General features: G+C 43.1%; 1 protein-coding gene across 2 annotated transcripts in view; it reads right to left on the reverse strand.

Annotated features, from left to right (window-relative positions):
- SVOPL (SVOP like) overlaps window positions 1-21,312 on the reverse strand; it is a 509,809-nt gene that overhangs the window by 141,438 nt on the left and 347,059 nt on the right. For both annotated transcript variants that reach the window (XM_078672922.1, XM_078672864.1), the window contains exon 10: window positions 5,232-5,305. In XM_078672922.1, coding sequence (XP_078529048.1) covers window positions 5,232-5,305 — 74 coding nt within the window. The remainder of the gene's footprint in view (window positions 1-5,231; window positions 5,306-21,312) is intronic.

Genomic DNA, 21,312 nt, shown 5'->3' on the forward strand with positions numbered 1-21,312 from the left:
ACTATCTGAGAATGCTTGCTATGCATGTGCAATTTACCACCAACTCCAAACAGGTGGTATCGAGCTGCAGAATGCCACAGAGTTTTCCATAACGCTGCACTGTACGTGATGATTAGGAGGATGGGGATACTGACTGGTTTGCAGATGAGGAGAATATCTGTCCCCACCCAAGTGCAGGTATTATGCTCACGGTGCCTCTTACTTTCTGGGAGTTACCAAGATGTATTTGCGGCAGAAGGTGGGGCCTCTCAAATTGCACTATCCAGTTTCTTCAGAGGTTATCTGGATGCAATGCTAAAGAGAATTCATTCTTATATTAGTTGTCTTACAACTGCACAGGATTTACAATTAATGAAGGTAACATTTTATAGAATAGCCCAATTCCCACATGTTATTCAATGTATATATGATACTCATGTTCCCATATGCCCACCATCTCCTATTTTTAAACATAGGAAGAATACACATTCCCTAAACATCCAAGCGAGTTTTAATGCATTCAGTATATTAATAGATGTAGCTGCAAGATTCCCAGGCAGTACATTTATGTTTAGACCTATTGATGTTAATGCAAGCCTTCTTCGAGGAGATTTTGGAGACGGATCTTTACTAGGTAATTGTTCTCAGATAGTTAACACCTTCGGTGCTCATGACGAGCTGAGCTCGTCATAACCGTCGCGGTGCTCCCACTCGGGGATAATTCCCCTGCTGTGCTGAGCGTTCTACGAAAACTGAGCTCGTCATGAGCACAGCGCCACCGTGCAGCGTGACGAGCCGAGCTCGTCATGAGCACCGCGGCGCTGCGCGTGGCCCCCTCTCCACCGCACCGCGGGGGTTAAAGGTACATGATTCACTCACGTGGTTTCACTGTTTTTTGTTACTTATTACACAATTTGTACATTGTAGGAGACAGTGCTTATGCTTTGACCTCATGGATTCTTACACCAAACCTTAACCCTGCAACACAAAGTGAGCGCCTCTACAAGGCTACCCCTAAATCCACAGGATCGGTGGAAAAAAGGTAATTTGGACTGCTGAAAAGTTGCTTTCGCGAATTCCATAACAGCAGAGCAACTCTCCAGCATACACCTATTAATTGTGAGAAAGTTTCAACAACTGCTAAGGAACATAACACAGAGACTCGAAGAGGAGTATTAGTCATAGGGTCAGGGACAGAGTCAGATGATGACGACTAGGAACAAGAACCCCACACACAGGATGCATCAAGGGCAGGAGAAGGGAGAGGGCGACATGCAGACATCACTATGCATTACTTTTAATGTAAGTTAACAATTTAGAATATATAATCAAACTCAAGACAACAGTTTTGCTTTGCAAATAAATCAGTTTTACCTTTATATCAGGTATCTCTATATTGCATACGTTTGTTTCTTTCCAAAAACCTATTTTTCGAACAAGTACACATTTGTTTTCAAATAACAGATTTTAAAAAAGGTGCACAAAGTATAAAGTAAAAGGTTACAAATGTTGCTATGCTTATTTCTACCTCTCACAGCACTTCCCATTTCTGTTATACCCTCATTATAAGTTCCTGAGATATCACTACCTGTAGCTTGGACTCTTGCTCTCTTGTGAATGACACATCTGCCATATATTTAAATGATGTTTACTCTGTCGAAATTTAAAGCTAAAGGTTTTTGCATTTTACAAAGTTACATTCTTGCTACATATTCATTGCAAGAGCTTTATTGGACATATTTACATAGGTATTTAATTGTTCAGAAACACTGACATTATTTGAGAAAATACACTAAATAATATGTATGACATCTGAAAGGTAATAGGAAACACTGCTCTGGAGTAAATGTTCCAGTCCTATTCTGTAAAATAAGTATTTGTTTAACTATTGTACAATAAGACATCACCATTATTGTTTTCGCACTTAACTTTTGATGTCGTGGGTGCGGCAGATGTATCATTGTCTGAACGACCAACAATACTTTCAGGCTTTAAGGTGGTTTCAATGAAGTCTTCTAGAGTTGTGAGAGGTGGCTGCATCGATGGGACCCTCCTGTTCCACATGACTCAGCAAGTCTTGTAGCCAACTTTTCTTTAGTTCTTGATAATTCCACTGCTTACTTATCCCCTCAGTGGTATGCTGCATGACTCCCACCGAATTAATCCTTTCTTGAATTGACTTCTAGATATTTTTGGGGCTATCTGGAATCTCAAAGCTCATCATTATGTAAGCACACAATCTTCAGTGAGCACCTCCAGTTCCCTCTCACTGAATTTTTGTTTTCTTTTACATGCCCCAGTACCCTTTTCAGGCTTCTCTCGTGACATGATGATTGTAAGAAGGATTTAATTGTTCTGAAACACTGACGTTATTTGAGAAAATACACTAAATAATATGTACGACATCTCCCACAATGCATCTGAAAGGTAATAGGAAACATTGCTCTGGGGTAAATGTTCCAGTCCTATTCTGTAGAATAAGTATTTGTCTAACTATTCTACAATCCTTCTTACAAACTGCCAACACCCCTTCCCACTTGACCTACCCCCTTCAACCTCCCTGGTCCACTTGGAAAGAGCTCTTAACAAGGACAAGCAGACCTACCTCCAGCTAAAAAACAATGCGCATTGGTCTGACTTTGAGCTAATGTCGGCAAACGAGGTCTTCAAGATAATTTCCAATCTAAAACCTTCCTCTCACACCATGGACCCCCTCCCTTCCACAATCATAAAAGAACTCAACCACACCATTTCCCCTTTCTGGACAAAAATCATCAACGCCTCTCTCACTTCAGGCTGCGTCCCAGACTCCCTCCAACTAGGACAAATCACACCCATTCTCAAGAAACTTGGAGCTGACCCTAATGATCTTAACAACCTCAGACCTATCTCTAACCTCCCATTCCTTGCAAAAACATTGGAGAAATGTGATCTCTTCCAACTCAATAATCACATTGATAAGTTCAACCTCCTTGATGCCTTTCAATCTGGTTTCAGAAAAGGGTGCAGCACGGAAACAGCTATGGTCAACGTCGCTGACAACATTCACAATGCCCTAAACGTAGGTGATGCCTGCCTTCTCATCCTATCTGCGGCATTCGACACAGTAAACAATCCAGCCCTTTTGGAGACCCTGTCGAAACGGTCCGGCGTTAATGGCACAGTACTAAAATGGTTCACCTCCTTCCTTCAACACAGCTCGCAACAAATTACAATTAACTCCTGTCTCTCAAAGCCAACTAAAGTCACACTTGGGGTCCCTCAAGGCTCGATCCTCTCCCCGGCTCTCCCCGGCCCTCTTCAATATCTTCATGGAGCCCCTCACAATCATATTGAAAAAAGCCAGACTGAATTACCACCTTACGCGGACGATACCCAAATCTATTTCAGGATAAAGTCTCCCAGCGACATCCAACTCCTCAATACCACCCTAACCGAGATACAAACTTGGTTCTACGTTAACCACTTATAGCTCAACCCAGACAAAAAAAAAGTAACCATCGTCCAATCCAAGAGTGGCTCAAGAATCTGGTGGCCCTAAACTGCCCCCTTACCTTATCCGACTCAGTTAAGTCTCTAGGCATCACTCTTGACAAGAACTCATCAATGGAGGCTCACATCAAAATCTCTGCAAAAAGTGCTCTCTTCTCTCTTAAACACCTCAAGAAACGTAAACCTTTTCTACCCCACAATGACTTCAAGACAGTAGTCCAATCCCTAGTTCTCTCTAAAATCGACCACGGGAACGCAATCCTTACAGGGACTCCAAAGGCTCACCTAGCCCCTCTAAGAACTGTGCTGAACATGTCCGCTCGACTCGTATCTGGAGTTAAAAGATTTGATCACATCATTCCAGCTCTCAACTGCCTCAATTGGCTTCCAATGGAAGGGAGATGTATCTATAAATTGGCCTGCATCACACACAAAATCCTTCACTCTCCTGACCCCAACTATTTAAATAAAAAACTGAGTAGAGCAGGTCAATTAGGAATACTAAGAAGCTCCAACTCACTCCTTCTTATTCCTCCAAAATTGAAAAAGAAAACCACATAATACCGATCGTTTTCTGGCAACGCTCCCAGGATATGGAACGCTCTCCCTGGAGTCCTCAGATGCAACCCCTCCTTCCCCTGTTTCAAAAGGGACCTGAAACTCCATCTCCTAAACAAATACTATCATGACCAACGTCAACCAACCTAGCCTTCTTTATCCGAGTAGTCTCCTCTCTCTCTGGTCGCTCAAGAATAGTGGGTGACCGGACCATGTCACTCTCGCCGTTTCTTTTATTGCTCTCTCCCCCTCCGCTCCACTGCATATTTACGTCCCATGCTGTATTTTTTTCTGTGGTTTGCCTACTATGTAATATATTATCCTTCTGCTGTTAACTATGTGTATGTAAAGCGGTCAGATACTTACGGGTCAAGCTAGCGCTATATAAAACTTTAAATAAATGAATACAACTGTCATCCAAAAAACCTTACAAATCACACTGATTAGCTAATAGAGGAAAAGTCACTGACAATTGAGAATATCGATTTCTAAACTGTGATTCAGTAAAATTCGCTATTGGCAATCACTATTCAAACACTTTGTGCGTCTGGCCCCTAGTGAGGGATCTGATATGGGAAATCTGGCCGGACAAAATAACCAGACAATTTTAAAATTACTGATGACAGATATGACAACATGGTGACATCACAAAATAAAATGATGGACGAGTGTTGAAACTTTTCAAACCCTCACCCCCAGTCACAGATCTGGTTTTAATCCATTGTTATTTTGCTCGCCGTGCCACTCCAGTTTGGACCCAGCCATATGCAAATCAGTCTTGACCCTGCTCCCCATGGGAACAGTCTAGCCCGAACTGCTACTTTATCAGCTGAGAAGCATTCTACTATTTTCAGTTCCTCATCACCTTTATAGACAAAAAGCATGGTTTCATTTTCCATTCAATCTTACTTACACGTAGGCACCGTATCCCTTCTGATTCTACCTCTCCCTCACAGATGGGAGACACTGTACCTCTTCTCGGTACACCTATTTCACATCTGAGGGGAACCATATCACATTATTCCATCTCTACATGCATTGCACTTTTAGAACAATTCTTACACAATCTTAACCAAGGACATTTTTATTTGTTTCCATTGAACAACATGTGTCCCTTGCAATTCACATCTTCATCAGAAATTGAGCATTTCAGTATCATATTCTACAAAGAAAATATTAAAAGAGATATTGACTAAACATACCATATGATCCATAACTGTAATGTTGTCCTTAGGTATTTGCTGTGCAAGACATCCATAAATTTCCCTCTTTCCTCCTAAAGTAAATGCAATAAAGGCTTATAATTACAGTATTTCACATATCAATATTACATGATCTCCCATTCAACAATTCTTGGGAGAAACAGTTGCACTTTTGAGATAAAGAAACATGACTGTGCGATATGTTGGTGTACTTTTCACCTCATTATACATATGTTCGGTAGCTTCAGGAGAAATCACAGTTAGGGATCCTGCATCGTATCTCAATGATATTATTCCTTATCAAATCATAAAATGCAGTGTATAATTGTTCTAAGAAGCATTTATTGAAAAATTCTCCTTACAGATTTAATTTAGTTAACTATATTTTAAACCCCATAGACGTCAGTATGTCTTATAATTTGCTGCACAGGACATAGCAGTTGTGCAAGGCCCTTAACTGGAGTAATCGCTGGCAGGGCCTTTAACAAGGTTGAGGACCTTTAACAACCAGTACAGTCAAAGGCTTTTAGAAAAGTCCAGTCCTTCAGGGTAGAATGTTCTAAATTAAAAAGGGAGAAACAGAAAGACCAACATTAGAATGCTTGAGCAGAAGGGCTCTGAACATTCCAATGGCCTGATGTAAAATAGTACTTGTTTGAAAAATAGGTTAAGTTAAAAACACAGATAAAAATGTTCATAATTTCTTTACCCTAACAATAACCACCGTGTAATGAATATTACAGAATTGGAGGTGTTAAAGGATATTTAGAGCCCTTTGCTGCTTCTGCCCACGGTGCCAGTAACCCACCTGGTCTCTAAATTGAGGGGTACATCTACCATTTTTCATGCAACACGACACAGAAAAGGAACTTGCTGAACCGTGTTGCGTGATAGGCTCTCCACACCACTGGAGTCAAGCTATCCAGGCTGAATGAAGGCTGATAGCCAGAAACCGGTCCTTGGATGCTTGATTCCGGTCTGGGAAAGACATGGCTTGGTAGTTCGGACTGGACTGTTCCCATGAGGCACAGGGTCAGAGCTGATTTGCATATAGCCAGTGTCTAACCCAGGGTGGTGTGGAGTGCAAACAAACGATGGATTTAGGCCCAGATCCTTGTACTGGGGTGAATGTATGACATTGTTCTACATTCTGTCCATCAACTGTGTTTTTTGCAATTTTCACCCCGAGTGGGCTGGGTATGCTCAGACGTGAGTCCCAGGCTCTGCACACCACTGGAGTCAAGCTATCCAGGCTGAATGAAGGCTGATAGCCAGAAACCGGTCCTTGGATGCTTGATTCTGGTCTGGGAAAGACATGGCTTGGTAGTTCGGACTGGACTGTTCCCATGAGGCACAGGGTCAGAGCTGATTTGCATATAGCCAGTGTCTAACCCAGGGTGGTGTGGAGTGCAAAAAAACGATGGATTTAGGCCCAGATCCTTATACTGGGGTGAATGTATGACATTGTTCTACATTCTGTCCATCAACTGTGTTTTTTGCAATGTTCACCCTGAGTGGGCTGGGTATGTTCAGACGTGAGTCCCAGGCTCTCCACACCACTGGAGTCAAGCTATCCAGGCTGAATGAAGGCTGATAGCCAGAAACCGGTCCTTGGATGCTTGATTCCGGTCTGGGAAAGACATGGCTTGGTAGTTGGGACTGGACTGTTCCCATGAGGCACAGGGTCAGAGCTGATTTGCATATAGCCAGTGTCTAACCCAGGGTGGTGTGGAGTGCAAACAAACGATGGATTTAGGCCCAGATCCTTGTACTGGGGTGAATGTATGACATTGTTCTACATTCTGTCCATCAACTGTGTTTTTTGCAATTTTCACCACGAGTGGGCTGGGTATGCCCAGACGTGAGTCCCAGGCTCTCCACACCACTGTAGTCAAGCTATCCAGGCTGAATGAAGGCTGATAGCCAGAAACCGGTCCTTGGATGCTTGATTCCGGTCTGGGAAAGACATGGCTTGGTAGTTCGGACTGGACTGTTCCCATGAGGCACAGGGTCAGAGCTGATTTGCATATAGCCAGTGTCTAACCCAGGGTGGTGTGGAGTGCAAAAAAACGATGGATTTAGGCCCATATCCTTGTACTGGGGTGAATGTATGACATTGTTCTACATTCTGTCCATCAACTGTGTTTTTTGCAATTTTCACCCCGAGTGGGCTGGGTATGCTCAGACGTGAGTCCCAGGCTCTCCACACCACTGGAGTCAAGCTATCCAGGCTGAATGAAGGCTGATAGCCAGAAACCGGTCCTTGGATGCTTGATTTCGGTCTGGGAAAGACATGGCTTGGTAGTTCGGACTGGACTGTTCCCATGAGGCACAGGGTCAGAGCTGATTTGCATATAGCCAGTGTCTAACCCAGGGTGGTGTGGAGTGCAAAAAAACGATGGATTTAGGCCCAGATCCTTGTACTGGGGTGAATGTATGACATTGTTCTACATTCTGTCCATCAACTGTGTTTTTTGCGTGATAGGAAGAGAGCAGAAATGTGCTATATTCACAAATATATGGATCATTTCTGCTCTCACCCTGCATTGGAGAACTGTGTGCTGCCTAGCGCCAACATAACCACTCTTGCACCATAGTGCAAGGATGCCTGTTTTAAAGTAAGGATTGTGTTTATGCAGGAAGGAACACCTTTCTGCACAAAACCAAGCTTTAGAGGCATCTTCTTCTTTCCGTGTGTGCTGCACTCTGCAGCACACACGGAAAGAGGAAGTACCGGGGAGAAATAAAGATATTTCTCTTCCTTACGCCTATGCCAGGAAGGTGCACCATTTTGGAGCAAACCCAGGTTTAGAAGTCTTTGTAAATCTGGGCTTGTGTCAAAATACATGGGTGGATGCATTGAATGCCCATGCCCAGTCCATGTATCGCCTAACCGATACACAATACAGCAAGGGACTGCTATGCCCTGCCATGCATTACTTAACCACTTAGAGCCACGCAGAGTGTCTTAGCATGGCTTAGTAAATGCCCAAAAATTATTTTGCGATGGAGCTGTGCCACAAAAGTGATCCAACCGTGACACAAAATTTTCGTAAATCCAGACCTAATTCTCTAAATATCATTTGTGTGGAGCAACCACTACACGTGTTAAATAATCAAGCATTAAATGCTTCTTTCCCTTTCTTTCTTTTATACAAACATATTAATCTCTCCCATGAACTTCCATATCTAAATTTGTTTATGTTATACAACACAATCCTATTAAAATAGAAGTACTTTTCTTAATTCAAATTCTCTGAGAAATGGTTGTAGTATATGTGTACATAAATCTCTTGATGCTTTACAACAAAAGATATCAAAAGCTCAAAGTTCATCAGGTATCGATCGAGTAATAATTCGCTGCCAATGACGTTTTGTCATTCCGGGATTACAGATTCATGAGTTACAGCCAACTCAATGTGTAACTCAACTCAACTTGAAATGCAGTATTTCTATTATATCTATGCGCTATTCTCGAATTTAATCTACCTCCTTTTGCCTTTCACCGCTTGCCTTTTTGTACTTTTTCTCACTCTCTCCGCTCCTCATTCAATCGCTCACTCTCACTTTAGTGTCTCTTTTTGCAAACACTTCTGCCTCTTTTAGGCTCCTTTTTTTCCTTACTCTCTCCACTCTTTACTCACTCTCTTACTCTCTACATTTGCATTCCTTTTTGCCTCTTTTGCCACTTTTAACTCTTTTTTACCTGCTGCCTTTGTTTTCGTGTTTTCACTCTGCCCCTTTTTCTGCTTTTTTCCCTCTTGCTCCATTTTGCTGTTTCTGCTATTTTTCGTCTACATAGCTTTTTTCAGCTTTAGTGCCGGCCCCCGTACCACACTCTCACCTGCTTCTTCCCAGTGCCAACTCCACTTTTTCCCATCGGACACTCTGGACCCACCCCACCACCCACTGACCCAAAGATCTCGACCCTCCTCCAAGACCTTCTTAATGGCAGCCGCAGCACAGCCGCACAACTAGTACACAGAAGGAGTGCAATAGGCAAACCCTTCTCTGCCTAGCCCACACCCAGCACCAGGAATCCTGGTCCTTCACAATCCCTGCCCAGACTCTACCTCACTGCAGCCCTCCGGGCCATGAAACCTTTTAGCCTCTCCCCACGCTGCTTCCTGGCCACCCCGGTCACTTCTGAAGATGTGATCCCCTGAGTCACCTGCCGCTTCTCCTTTGCTCCCAGCACCATTCTCTTCCTCTCCCTCCTTGCCTCACCTGCACACCTGCAACACAGACACACACAACACCCAACCAACACTGGCCTGTGCCCTCATAAACAATTGCTTACCAATCATAGCATCAAAATTTGTGATCTCCTACACAACCTCTTTCCAAACCTACGCTCCCTGTCTGAGACCTCGCTTGAACTCACCTCAGCTCCGACCATTGAGATAGCCGTCCCCCCAGGCTACAAGAACGCAAGGCTGGACAGAACCTGCAAACCCAGAGAAGGAACAGCAATCATCTAAAAGGCTGCACTGCAAAACCTGTGGCCCATGTACCGCTGGGGGTCCACGGCACCTATTCAGGGGGCCCTCAACTGTTTAGAAATTTAAATAATATTAACAGATTACTACAGTGTATTTAAATAAAGAAGCAAAATGTAACTTTGAAAATGTTAAAACATTCGTCAATGTGTTAGGAATTCGAAATTGGAAGCTAAATATTAAGTTTGTATCCTCAGATTAATTCAGGGAAACAGTGCAGTGCATCAGACAGAATATAGGATGGATGATGGGTGGTCTCAATTGAATTTAGAAAAGCTACAGCGTTCCATCAGGCTGAAGTCCAAAGCTGCGAATTATTACCCACCACCATCACCTCCGTCGCCCCCATTTCAACTTGAGGCAACTGTCGTCCATCCTATCTGCCATGGATTAGAGACAGTTCCTTAGCTAGTAAAACCAAAAAGACCAAAGGCAGCAGACCAGGTCAAGCACTACGGTTCATTTTGTTCTCGAGTTAAGGTGGTGCAACCCCTTCCAACATCCGCTGCCATAGGATGTGTAAATTATTGAAATACAAAAAACAGAAAGGAAGGTGCACTCAAATGAAGTCAATAGAAATAGTATTTATAAGTAAATTTCTTCTTTATTCAATAAATGTTCTTGAAGCATAGGCACAGCCAACGCGTTTCGTTCCTTTTGCCTTTTTAGGAACTTCGTCAGGGCAGGTTCTTGTTATACGATATCTGTACACAAGAGTCGATTAGAATTAAATCAGAATTGCTGATAAGCTTCGTGGGCCAAAAATGGTGTCCGGGTTCTTTATAAAACGTAGAACTGTTTTCTGGAGCCAAACACAAAATTGGTCAAGGATGGCGGTAAGCACAGCGGATTAAAGAAGATATCCTTCGTTTTTGATGGAATAGACCCCACCGTCGATGGACTCAAAATAAATTCTTTCACAGTTATGTCCAATCCAATATATCCCAAAACGCTAATAACAACCTCAATTCCGAAGTAGTATTGGATTGGAGGGAATGGTGATATCTCCACAACAAAAATTTCTCCTGTGAAAACCTGTAGCATATGCAAAAAGTTATTCCACGTGGGGACCTCAAAGTGGAAGAAGCCGATCACGTCAGCAAAAGGCGTAGGTCCGGTGATAACCCAGATCTTAAAACAAGCGGCACGGAGCACCTTTGATAGGGTGTCCACAGCAAAAACGGCGTCTGAATAAAGAAGAAATTTACTTATAAATACTATTTCTATTGACTTCATTTGAGTGCACCTTCCTTTCTGTTTTTTGTATTTCAACAGTTCCTTAGCTGTTCAGAATTACTACCCTGGTCCAGCAAGAGTGAAAGGACCAGCTGTGTGTCTTTAGCATAGGACTGCAGAATGAAACTGAAAGAATTCACAATATCGACTACAGGGCAAACTTGGAAATTGAAAAGAGTTGGCCTTAAAGAGGTTCTCAGTGGAACCTCGCAGGCCATTGGAAGAGTGGTAAAACATAGGGGCTTTTCATAGACTTGAAACATGAGTCTTTTAAGAAAGAGGCAAACTATTCCCAGACCTTACTATTAATCCCACAGTGAAGGAGTCTGTCTAAGAGAATATTACGAGACACTGTATTAAAAGCGGCACTCAAAAGAAGGAAGATGATAACAGCAGAATCGCCCTGATCAAGGGACTCCGTAAGATCTTCTGACACTGCCAGTAAAGCCACCTCCGTACTGTGGTGAGGGCGAAAACCTGACTGAGAGAAGTGAAGAAGATTATTCTCTTCAAGATAATCCGACAGTTGAAGATTAATATATAGCTCATGAACCTAGAAGGGAGAGAAAGAAGAGATATTGGTCGATAATTTTCCAAGGATGCCAGGTTCACTGATGTTTTTTTCAGGAGCGGTTTGATCACAGCATGTTTTTAGGTCATAGAGAACCAGAGAGATTGAGAAGATCTCTCAATGTCGGAAAATAACAGAGGCAGAAACGTGTGGAGAAAGTGAGAAAGGTGCAATCAGTGGCCCTCTGTACTAAAACCCAGATCCCAAAGGCTCCAGTCCACCAGGGAAATGCCTGGTGAAAATAACGGTTGCTTTTTTACATGCAGGGTGTTGTGGGTGGGTGAGTGCATGGGTTTGTGACTCACTTAATTGGGCCCAGTTCCTGAATGTGTCCTTACAACCGGTAATGACCAAACTATTGTCCATGAGACATCATACCATGACCGAGCAAAACATTTGGAGTGCATGGTTATGCTTGAAATTGACGCTAGTGTATCCTATGTGGTTGTAGTGAATTTAGTATAGGGTCTACGAGGATTCTTGATTGCAAAGTTATGAAGTCAATGGTTATTACAGCAAGCAAAAAGCCATTTACTTCACGGAAGTTGTCACTCTTGGCTGGTGTGACTTCCTGTGTTACGACAAAAAGGTGACAGAGTATGCCATATGGGGGTGTAGTGCATTTGTGAGTTGTCTTACTGCCACTTCTTTATGGCATGGTGTATGAACTTAATGGCCATTATGGCAAGCGGAAATCGATTTACTCCATATAAGACTCTTGACTTGTGTTGTTTCCTGTGGTGTGTGGGGAAAAATGACAGGGCATGCCATATGGGGTTTTAGTGTGTTTGTAACTTACCACAAAGCCTTGCAGATGAATGGTTTGAAACACTGAGGGGCCCATTAGGATGGCGGGCTGTTCGCCCCCGCCGGGCCAGCGGTAGCCACAGCCGGCCCGGCGGGGCGCACCGCCCGCCATCCACACCAGAAAGACCCCCAGCCCTATTAGGATGGCTGGGGGATCCGCGGCGGACGGTAAGACCGTACGCCGCTTTTCCGTCGGTCAACTCGTCAACTGGGTGGAAAACATGTTGAATATGGTGGCGGTGTCTTGCAGACACTGCTATGCATGTTAGGATGTTGGCGGAGATCAGCCTTTCCATGGTGGCGGTGCTGCCATGGAAAGGCATGTGGTCTTTGCTTTTGGGGGCCCGTTGCGGGCCCCCAGGGCGGTGAGGGGTGGGGGTGCACCCTGCATTTGCATGCACAAGGTGGCAGGCACCGCGCGGTGCATGTCACGTTGTGCATGCAAATGCACAACATGCTGTTTTACATTGCGGCGGGTTCTGCTTGCAGCACTGCCTGCCGCAGTGTAAAATATGTGTCATGCGCCCGCAACTGTGGCGGGCGCATCGTAATCGGCACAGCGGGACCATCACACCCCTGGCGGGTGGCCCCACACACTGTTACGGTGGCGGGCAGTCTTTGTCCGCCCACCATCGTAATGGTGCCCTTAGTGAAATGAAATGAAATGAAATGAAATAGGTATTTTTAAAGCGCGGTTGCTGCCCAAGGGCGTCCAAGCGCTGAAACTTAGTTAGGGGCATATTTACCAAATAATCATGCAGCGTAGCAAGTCACCTTGCTGCACTGTGCTGCGTGATAGGGAAAGGGCAGGAATGTGCTGTACTTAACAATATACAGCACATTCCTGTCATTTCCCAATGTTAGCTCACAATGTGCTAACCAGAGCCAATGCAGGCACCCTTGCACCCTGGTGAACGGGTGCCGCTGTTGTAAACAGGATTGATTTTGTGCAGGAAGTGGCACCTTCCTGCACTCAAACGATCCCCTAAGGCATATTGCTCTTTCTATGGGTGCTTCAGAATGCAGCACACATAGAAAGAGAAAGTAACAAGGAGGAATAAAGATATTTCTCTTCATTATACCTCACCTGGGGAGGAGTAGCATTTTGATGCATTCCCAGGTTTACCAGTAATGGCAAATCTGGGAATGTGCCAAAATCCATGGATGTATGTGTGGGAATTCCTCCCTGGAGCAAAGTAATGCACTGCAGTGATTTGCGCTGTATTAACATAGAGTTATCAATCTATGCATCGTGGCCTTGTATGGCTTGATACATCACACTTAAGCGTTGCGTCGCTCTTGCGCCCAGTTGCGTTTTGCAAGGGTGACGCACCTCCTACATATATATGCCCCTACATCTCTAACGGTAACCTTTGGTATACACTTTTAGTGCATATAGCTGCTGTGGCTCTGCTGGCATGGGCTGAGATGTTGTCGTTTAAGGCATAGTGTGGGATCTCACCATAGTTAATAGATTTTTGATCACATCCATGGGCAGGTGGTACTCCCACAGAATGAAGTAATCTCCATTACTCGCAGCCTGATTTAAGTTTGGCAGATGAGCTCTCTGTCACAAATTAGACCAAAAGCATGTCCGCCTTACTACAGGTGCATTATGATGCACTTGTAGTAAGGCGGACAGGATATTCGTCATGTTTGTGACAGAGTGCCCACCCATCCCCTAAACTCTAAATCAGATCCCTCATCGGGCTCTTCTGTGCCTTCGAACCCTAAGGGTCGTGGGAGTTTGACTAAAGCTTTATTTTTGTGACTTTTCTGCCTCTGACAAATTTACCTGTATACTTCTTTGTAATTTTGGAATCTTCCATATACACAATATCTTTTATTAGTCTTTATTTTTATTTTAAGGTTTTTACTATTTCATATTGCAGATATTGTTAAGCTCACAATAAATATATCCTTTTGTGCTGCATTTTTAATTATTACATGCTACTGATTCCACTTTGTCTATGTGTAGCAGATGTTGTTGTCTATGTCCTTATGACTGGCACTGAGCTGCGATTACAAGCTGTGCTTCAATGGACACTGTAACACTGGCACTTTAGAGGGGCGTGATCTGTGAGAGAGTGAAAGAGGGAAGGGAAGCTACCTGAGGCTTTGAGTGCATTTGTGATTTGCTACAATGTTTTGCTGATAGATAGATGGCTGAGGCTTTGACAGACTTCTGTTCATGTCGTCCTCCCTTCACCTCATCTTTGCAGCATCCATGGAGTCTTCATCTATTAAACTGAAAGACTCTAGTAGACTAAGGACAGGTGCGAGCCAGGGCGGGACAGGCTTTTTATTCTACTGGGCATTTCCCCAGTGGGCTGGAGCAGTCGCAGCCGCCACTATAAAGAGGTGGTGGGCGGGTGAAGGGAGCGCGGAGGAACGCAAGCGTGCACAGGGGTTATAATAAAAAGAAAATTATACTAAAAACGTACCTGGAGCTGCCTCCCACCTCCTACGTCGCACTCAGCACAGTCCTTCCTGGCATGGCACACACTCCCTGCAATCCCCGCGCTGCTCTCATGTGAGAGCAGACTGGGTATTGGTCTGAGCAGGCAGGAAAGACGTCCTGCCGGGACCAGGGAGTCTGTGGGGTTTTTCCAGCTCGGCTGCTCAATGCAACTGGGCTAGTGAAAACCTAAGTGCACATGTGTTTTGGTCGGCCTGAGACGGCCGGCCAAAACACATATGTGCACTTGGGTAGTGGAGTGTACGTCGCGTTCCTCCTCCCAGTGCATCTCTCCTCCCTTCGCAAGCTGGCTCAGACCGGAAAATGAAAAATAAAACAACAACATTGTTTATTTTTTCATTTACTGGCTCCAAGCCAGGCAGTGGGGCAACGCTCCTCCGCCAATGCGGAGGAGCCGCCACTGCGCTGGAGCCATTAGAGGCAGATTTGGAAGTCCTGGCGCCTCTGTCATTTTCCCCAGTTCCTCGAGGTTAATCGCAACAGGCATGAGGAGGTTTCAAGAGAGAGAAAGAGAAGAAAAGAAATAGAGGGAAGGTAGATATCAAGGGAGAAGAGAGAGAGGAGATATGGCGAGAAAGAGAAGGATGGAATGAAAGCAAGAGACTGAGCGAGGAGACGAAAGGAGTAGGGGTGGTTTGAACATTTTTGCCAGGGCTGGTTTTGGTTCTTCAGTTCGGCCCTTGTGCGAGCACCAATGTTGATGATTTTTTGTATGTTAACAACACACTTATTTACATGTTTGATGATCGTGCTATTGGAGGAGTTCAAAGAATCTGTATCTGGGCTACATACTAATTGAGATGTATTTATGTTGCTCTTGAGCGGTCTAGGGAGCTCAAGAACATACTTACTGTCCACCTTAGTGCAAAATGGATACATTTAGGTATTGAAACATTCGAATTTCAGATGCAGCTCCAGACCTGGTCAATACAACATGGGTGGGATTATGGGGGGGAGAGGGGGTTGGGGGGAGGTCTGAGGAATTCAGGCATATTTTAGATCATGTTCTCGCTCCCTGTGTTTGGAAGTGTTCATTTTGCAGAAACAAATGGTCAAGGAGTTAGACCAGCAGATGAACGAACAAACATGATTTGGAAAGTGCACATGAATGAAGCTGAACATATGGAAGATACCATAATGAAGGTGGATTGTGTCTAATCTTGATCTTGAAATGTATTATTTGGTTGAACAGCTGCAGCACGTGGTAGGATGGTTTGTAGGTCATCACCCGAAAAAGGTCTGTTGGAGGGGATATGTTCTCAAGTGGCACTTCACCATCTCTCTTTGTACTGCGCGAACCTCTTGGAGAAATGTCCCTACTTATTCCACCTCATGGGGCAAATCTGGAACTGGGTAGTAAAGAAAGTCATTAAGAACCGGAGAGATCCTTCTCCAGTATCTTCAAACAAGCAATGCCTAAGCCTATTGTGCTGGCGTTATCTGCAAAATGCTTGATTTTTTGTTATGTCATGTTTTTTGCCAACCTTTAATGTTGGGGAACCTGCTGGGCTCTCGTCAGTTTAAAAAAAAAAACCCATAAAGCACTGTTTAAAATCAAAAATGTATTTTGCCTCAAAAAGCGCACATTGTTTGTATAGTGCCTAGCTCTGAATGGAACTATTTTATGAGCAGACATGAAATGGAAGAATGCCGTCCACTCATTGAGAAGTTAGCCAGAGACTGAAGAGGGCTGACCCAATGCCCCACGATGTATGCTGTAGTGGGCGAATGGAAACGTGAATGACATGTTAACAGGCTAATATAAGAAGAGGGCTGGCTAAAAGCCCCAATAAGTATATTATAGCTATACCCTTAGTAAAAGCAAAAGGTCTTGGCTAATGTCAAGCCTAAAAATGAGTGAATTCATGATTGTCAATAGACAGAGTGTGTGTGTGGGGGGGGGGGAGCTGCATAGAAATGTATGTAGATGCAGGTCGTCGTTCAGACAGGTCACTTCCTGGAATACTCCTGACTTTCAAAAATGGAATAACATTGCTTAGAAGATCTAGGCTGGTTTCCAAGAGGTAGCAGAGAAGAAATAAAACACAGAACATGCTATTACACGTAGAGGGCTAGACTTATTTCACTACTATACAGTGCATTACAAACTGATCAACAACGCCCTAGGCAGATATTGAAAGGGAAATGGAGTGCTGATTGCTGTGAGACACGAATGGAAAGGGAGTGTGCTCCAGCCTGTATTCACATTAAGAAGGTTTCCAGTAGTATTTGATTTAAATAAGGCAATTTCTTTTTTCTACTTAGGATACAGATATCATAGTAAGATATATCTAGACCGTCTCTCAGCATGCCCTATGTGTAAAAGGGTTGGAGCAGGTTCCAAGATGTACGTCCAGTAGTAAAGTAATACTGAGAAGAAACTGTGGAAATTTGATGTTATTGCTGAACAATTAATCACTTTAGAGTCTTTCAGCTAGGTTCATCAAAGTCCCGTTTTGCGAGTCTGTAATAGCGATTCATAAGGAATCGCTATTAAGGACTTGCAAAACGGGATTCATTTAAGAATTGCAAAAAATATTGCGATTCCTACATCTTCCTTATTTGCGATTAGCAAATTGCTAATCGCAAATGGGACTCCTAAAGGCCCATAGGAATGAATGGGGAGTTATTCCTTATTTGCTGCTAATCGCAAATAAGGATGCGATTTCAAGGGTGCCAGGGGTGTCCAAAGGACACCCTGTAGCACCCCTGAAAAGCAAATGTAGCCAGATGTTGCGCACACACATGTCCAAAGGACATGTGTGTGTGTAAAATACCACTCAGAAAAATGCACTAAAGTGCATTTTTCTGAGTTTTCTGAGTTTTCGCTATTTACCACGAAGTCTGACTTCGTGGTAAATAGCGGCCAGGAATAGCGAATTCGCTAATAGAAAATGGTTAATGAATTGCATTTAAGGAATCTCAAATAGAGATTCCTTAAATGCAATTCCTCGCAAATATGCGATTTCGCAATTAGCGATTTTTGCATTTGGGATGATGAATCCCAAATGCAAAAAGTGCGCTTGCAAAGGGCCAGATTCTGAGAATCTGGCTCTTTGCGAGCCGATTTTTCTTTCATGAATCTAGCTGTAAGAGATGCTTAAAGAGTTTAGTCCCTTTTGTCAAATAGAGCTAACAATCAACCTATGTTAATGGTGCTGGGGCATTATTGGCAAAAAGGAAGCTAGAAATACATTTTGATGGAGCGAGGGTGAAAACAAACATTTTTGTATAACCCTCGTGAAGTTGGCTTCCCATAACTGTAATATGTATAAATCGTGTGGTTTTAAAATTAACCAACGTAGAATAAGAAAGCACTCACACAAATACACATGGCTACTAATATGCTTGTGTTGCAAACTTAATTCATTAATTATGTGAAGTCATTTTACTAATATAGTGCGGAAATGCTATAATCTAATGGAAAATTATGCATGTAAGCTTCCTAAATATATAATTGTGGCAGAAATGATGGAGAATGGTAAGAAAACAATGCATATGTGTAGCTTCAAAGCTAGGTAATAGCTAACAGGGTTATCTTAGAATGGGGGGAGGTAGGGCTATACTTCGAAATCTAACGTTTAATTGTGTTTGTTTCTATAATAGTTCCCGTTACGGCCCATGCGGCCTAAATAGAAATGGAAGGTTTGCAAGACTCCGAAACTGTGGTTTTCTACGCATGTGCGGCCATGCTCAAGAGATGTGCAAGCAGCCTGTGCCTGTGCAGCGTGGGTCAAGGTCAGCGTGGCCTGAAGGGCAGAATGGTGCCAACATTGAGATGTCTGAGTCATGAGCCTGAACAAATTTGGTGAAGTGACAAGTTAAAGGACACAAGCTAAAAAAAATTAATAATAGACAATTGGAACTTTTTTATGATCATAACGATGACTTGGTGGAAATAGGGACAACGAGGAGATGAGGCGATCCTCATCCACCCCTTGAATGGACCAATGAAAGTTGAGCGTGGAACCTAAAAGTTTCAAATTTTAGATAGATAGTTAGGGAAAAAGGGTATAAAAGAGTGTCGTTTGGAGGGAAGAAAAGAGCGTGCTTTTGAATTTATTTTTTGCACCACGACATGCTGTCGGACTGATTGATTTTCCATGGTGCAAAGACTTTGAAATTTTCTTGACTTTAACTTTTGATGAGAACGGAGTCCGGATGGGAGGTGAACATCAAGAAAGAATAGAGAGACTGTTTTTGGGAACCATTCTACGCTAACTCTGATTTCCATTGCCGATATCCTTGGTAATATGTTTTCGACTTATTTTCTGAACTGTTCTGCTAATAAATATAAACTGTTTGAATTTAATCTTCTCTTTCTTTAGGTGAATTTAAAAATTTTAAGGGATTTTGAAATAAGGTTAAATAAAATAAGGTCATGCTAGGAAATTAAATCTTCAAATAAAAATGAAATAATGGAGAATTAAGCTGGTCTTGTTGTCCATTAGTTAACTTTTACTAGCTGATCCATTGACCAAATAGTAGGGTGTTTAAATGTTTCTTAAAAGTAAACCCATGGTAAGATCTAATAACCTGCAGATGTATATAAGTGTATAAAATTTAGATTCCAATAGATGAAGTAAGACACTCCGCTAAATCCAGCGTCTCTTCCTCTGGTTTTCACTGATCTTAGGAGCAGGTTGATTTGGGCCCAAACGACGAGCTAAGTGTGATAGCTCCTAGGATATATAGTTATGGTTTGGAGGTTTGGTTTGGAGCAGCGCTGGATCAGTTTTTCTTGGTAGTAGGAGTCTGGTTGCTATAGGTTAAATTGGATAAGTAATGTATAGAATTAGTAGGGTAATGTATATAGAGTTTGATGTACAGAAATTATGACTAACATTATATGTTGAGTCTGTATTACGTTATGTGTAGTCAGAATTTTGAGGCTTCTGGGAAGTAGGAAGCTGGTTACTCTGCCTAGGAAGAGGAAAGTGTGGCATGTAAGTCAAACATCACATAGTCTGTTTCAAAGTGGTAACATCGTCGTGTGTTACAAGTTAGGGACATTTTACGTGTAAAAGTGGTGAATGTATAGCCTGTAAAATCTTGGCTCTAAGCACAGGAGTCGGATGTACTCTGCATAAAACCTAGACCGAAGAGAGTAACAGCGTTGATACTGGCACTTGAGAGAAGGGTAAGGTAGAGGGAAGTGCGACTTCATCGGCGAAACTAAAATTCTGTGGTAGAGAAGAAGTAAGCGCTGTCTACGGGAAATACAGAATACTTGTGAGTTTGAGGAAACTATCACTTTGGTTTTAGCAAAACAGACGAATGGAGATGTTTTATGTAGTTACTAACTGGTTTTAGTTGTATAAAGGTGTAAATACAGTGTGCCAATAAATTTTGTAAAGGAGGGGTCAGCCGAAGCTGCAGAAGTGTCGCGCTGGGATTGGTCCGCGTGACTAGAACGGAGTGAGCGCCGATTGGTGCGCTAGCAAAGGTTGAGTAAGCATTGGTTGAGAGTGATTGGAACGTATTCTATTCTGATTGGTGCGTTAGTGTTCACCGCGCTGTGATAGGTTGGTGCAGCGGAGCAGTCTGCGGAAGAGTGCACGATTGTTTGAAAGTTAGGAAACAGTCGGAAAAATTGAGTTTTATTATGGAGAAGAAAGGGAAAAACCTACATGGTTTAAGAAATTAAAGAACGTATTTAAGAAGGATAGGAAAATAGTGACAAGAGAGGGAAAATTGCTTCCTCCCCCTAAAACGCCTGCATCGTACATGATGACAAAATATGGCTATCATACATGTACATGGTTAGAAAATTGGGCTAGATACACTAAGAATGACGGCATATTAGCATTTCCAGAAGTAGGTTCTTTTAGCACTAGTGTACTACGAAATTTGAGAGAAAAGATGACTAAGCTTGAACCAAGATCTAGACCAACTCAATATGAGGCATTGACCGAGTGGGAAGATGAGATGCATGAATTGGAGCGAGAAAGGTTTGAGGAGTTCAGAGGACCTAGGAGTAGATTGCGAGGTTTATGGGGAATGACTGATGAGAGTAGAATGTGGAGATGGAGAAACGCTGATATGTGTGATGGAATGTATCCGGTAAGGACAGTTGATGAAATGGTAGGACGGAAGTGTGCGGAAAAGAGAAATAATGTAGAACCAGTAAGGAAGAGTTATGGGGATTGTGAGACCGAGGATGAAGTACTGGAGGAGATATTAAATAGAAGACCCTGTCCACCTAGTTCTGTAACAGTGACTCCAAATGCTCCGCCAATGGAGACCAGATTTTCTGGTACCCCCAAGTCGGTTTTCTGAAATTAAAGACAGTACAGAGAGAGAGGAATTGAGATATGATTCTAATGCCCCATTAATGGAAACAAGACTTACTGGTACTCCCAGACAAAATTGTGAAATTAGAGGTAACATGGATAGAGCAGAGAGGACATTTGAAGGAAACCCAAGTACGTCCGTATATGTACAGTCTACTAATGAATTGACTGAAAAGGTACAGGAACTCACTAAAAA

This window comes from Lissotriton helveticus, chromosome 1_1, assembly GCF_964261635.1.
Source record: "Lissotriton helveticus chromosome 1_1, aLisHel1.1, whole genome shotgun sequence".
In the NCBI taxonomy this organism is placed as follows: domain Eukaryota; kingdom Metazoa; phylum Chordata; class Amphibia; order Caudata; family Salamandridae; genus Lissotriton; species Lissotriton helveticus.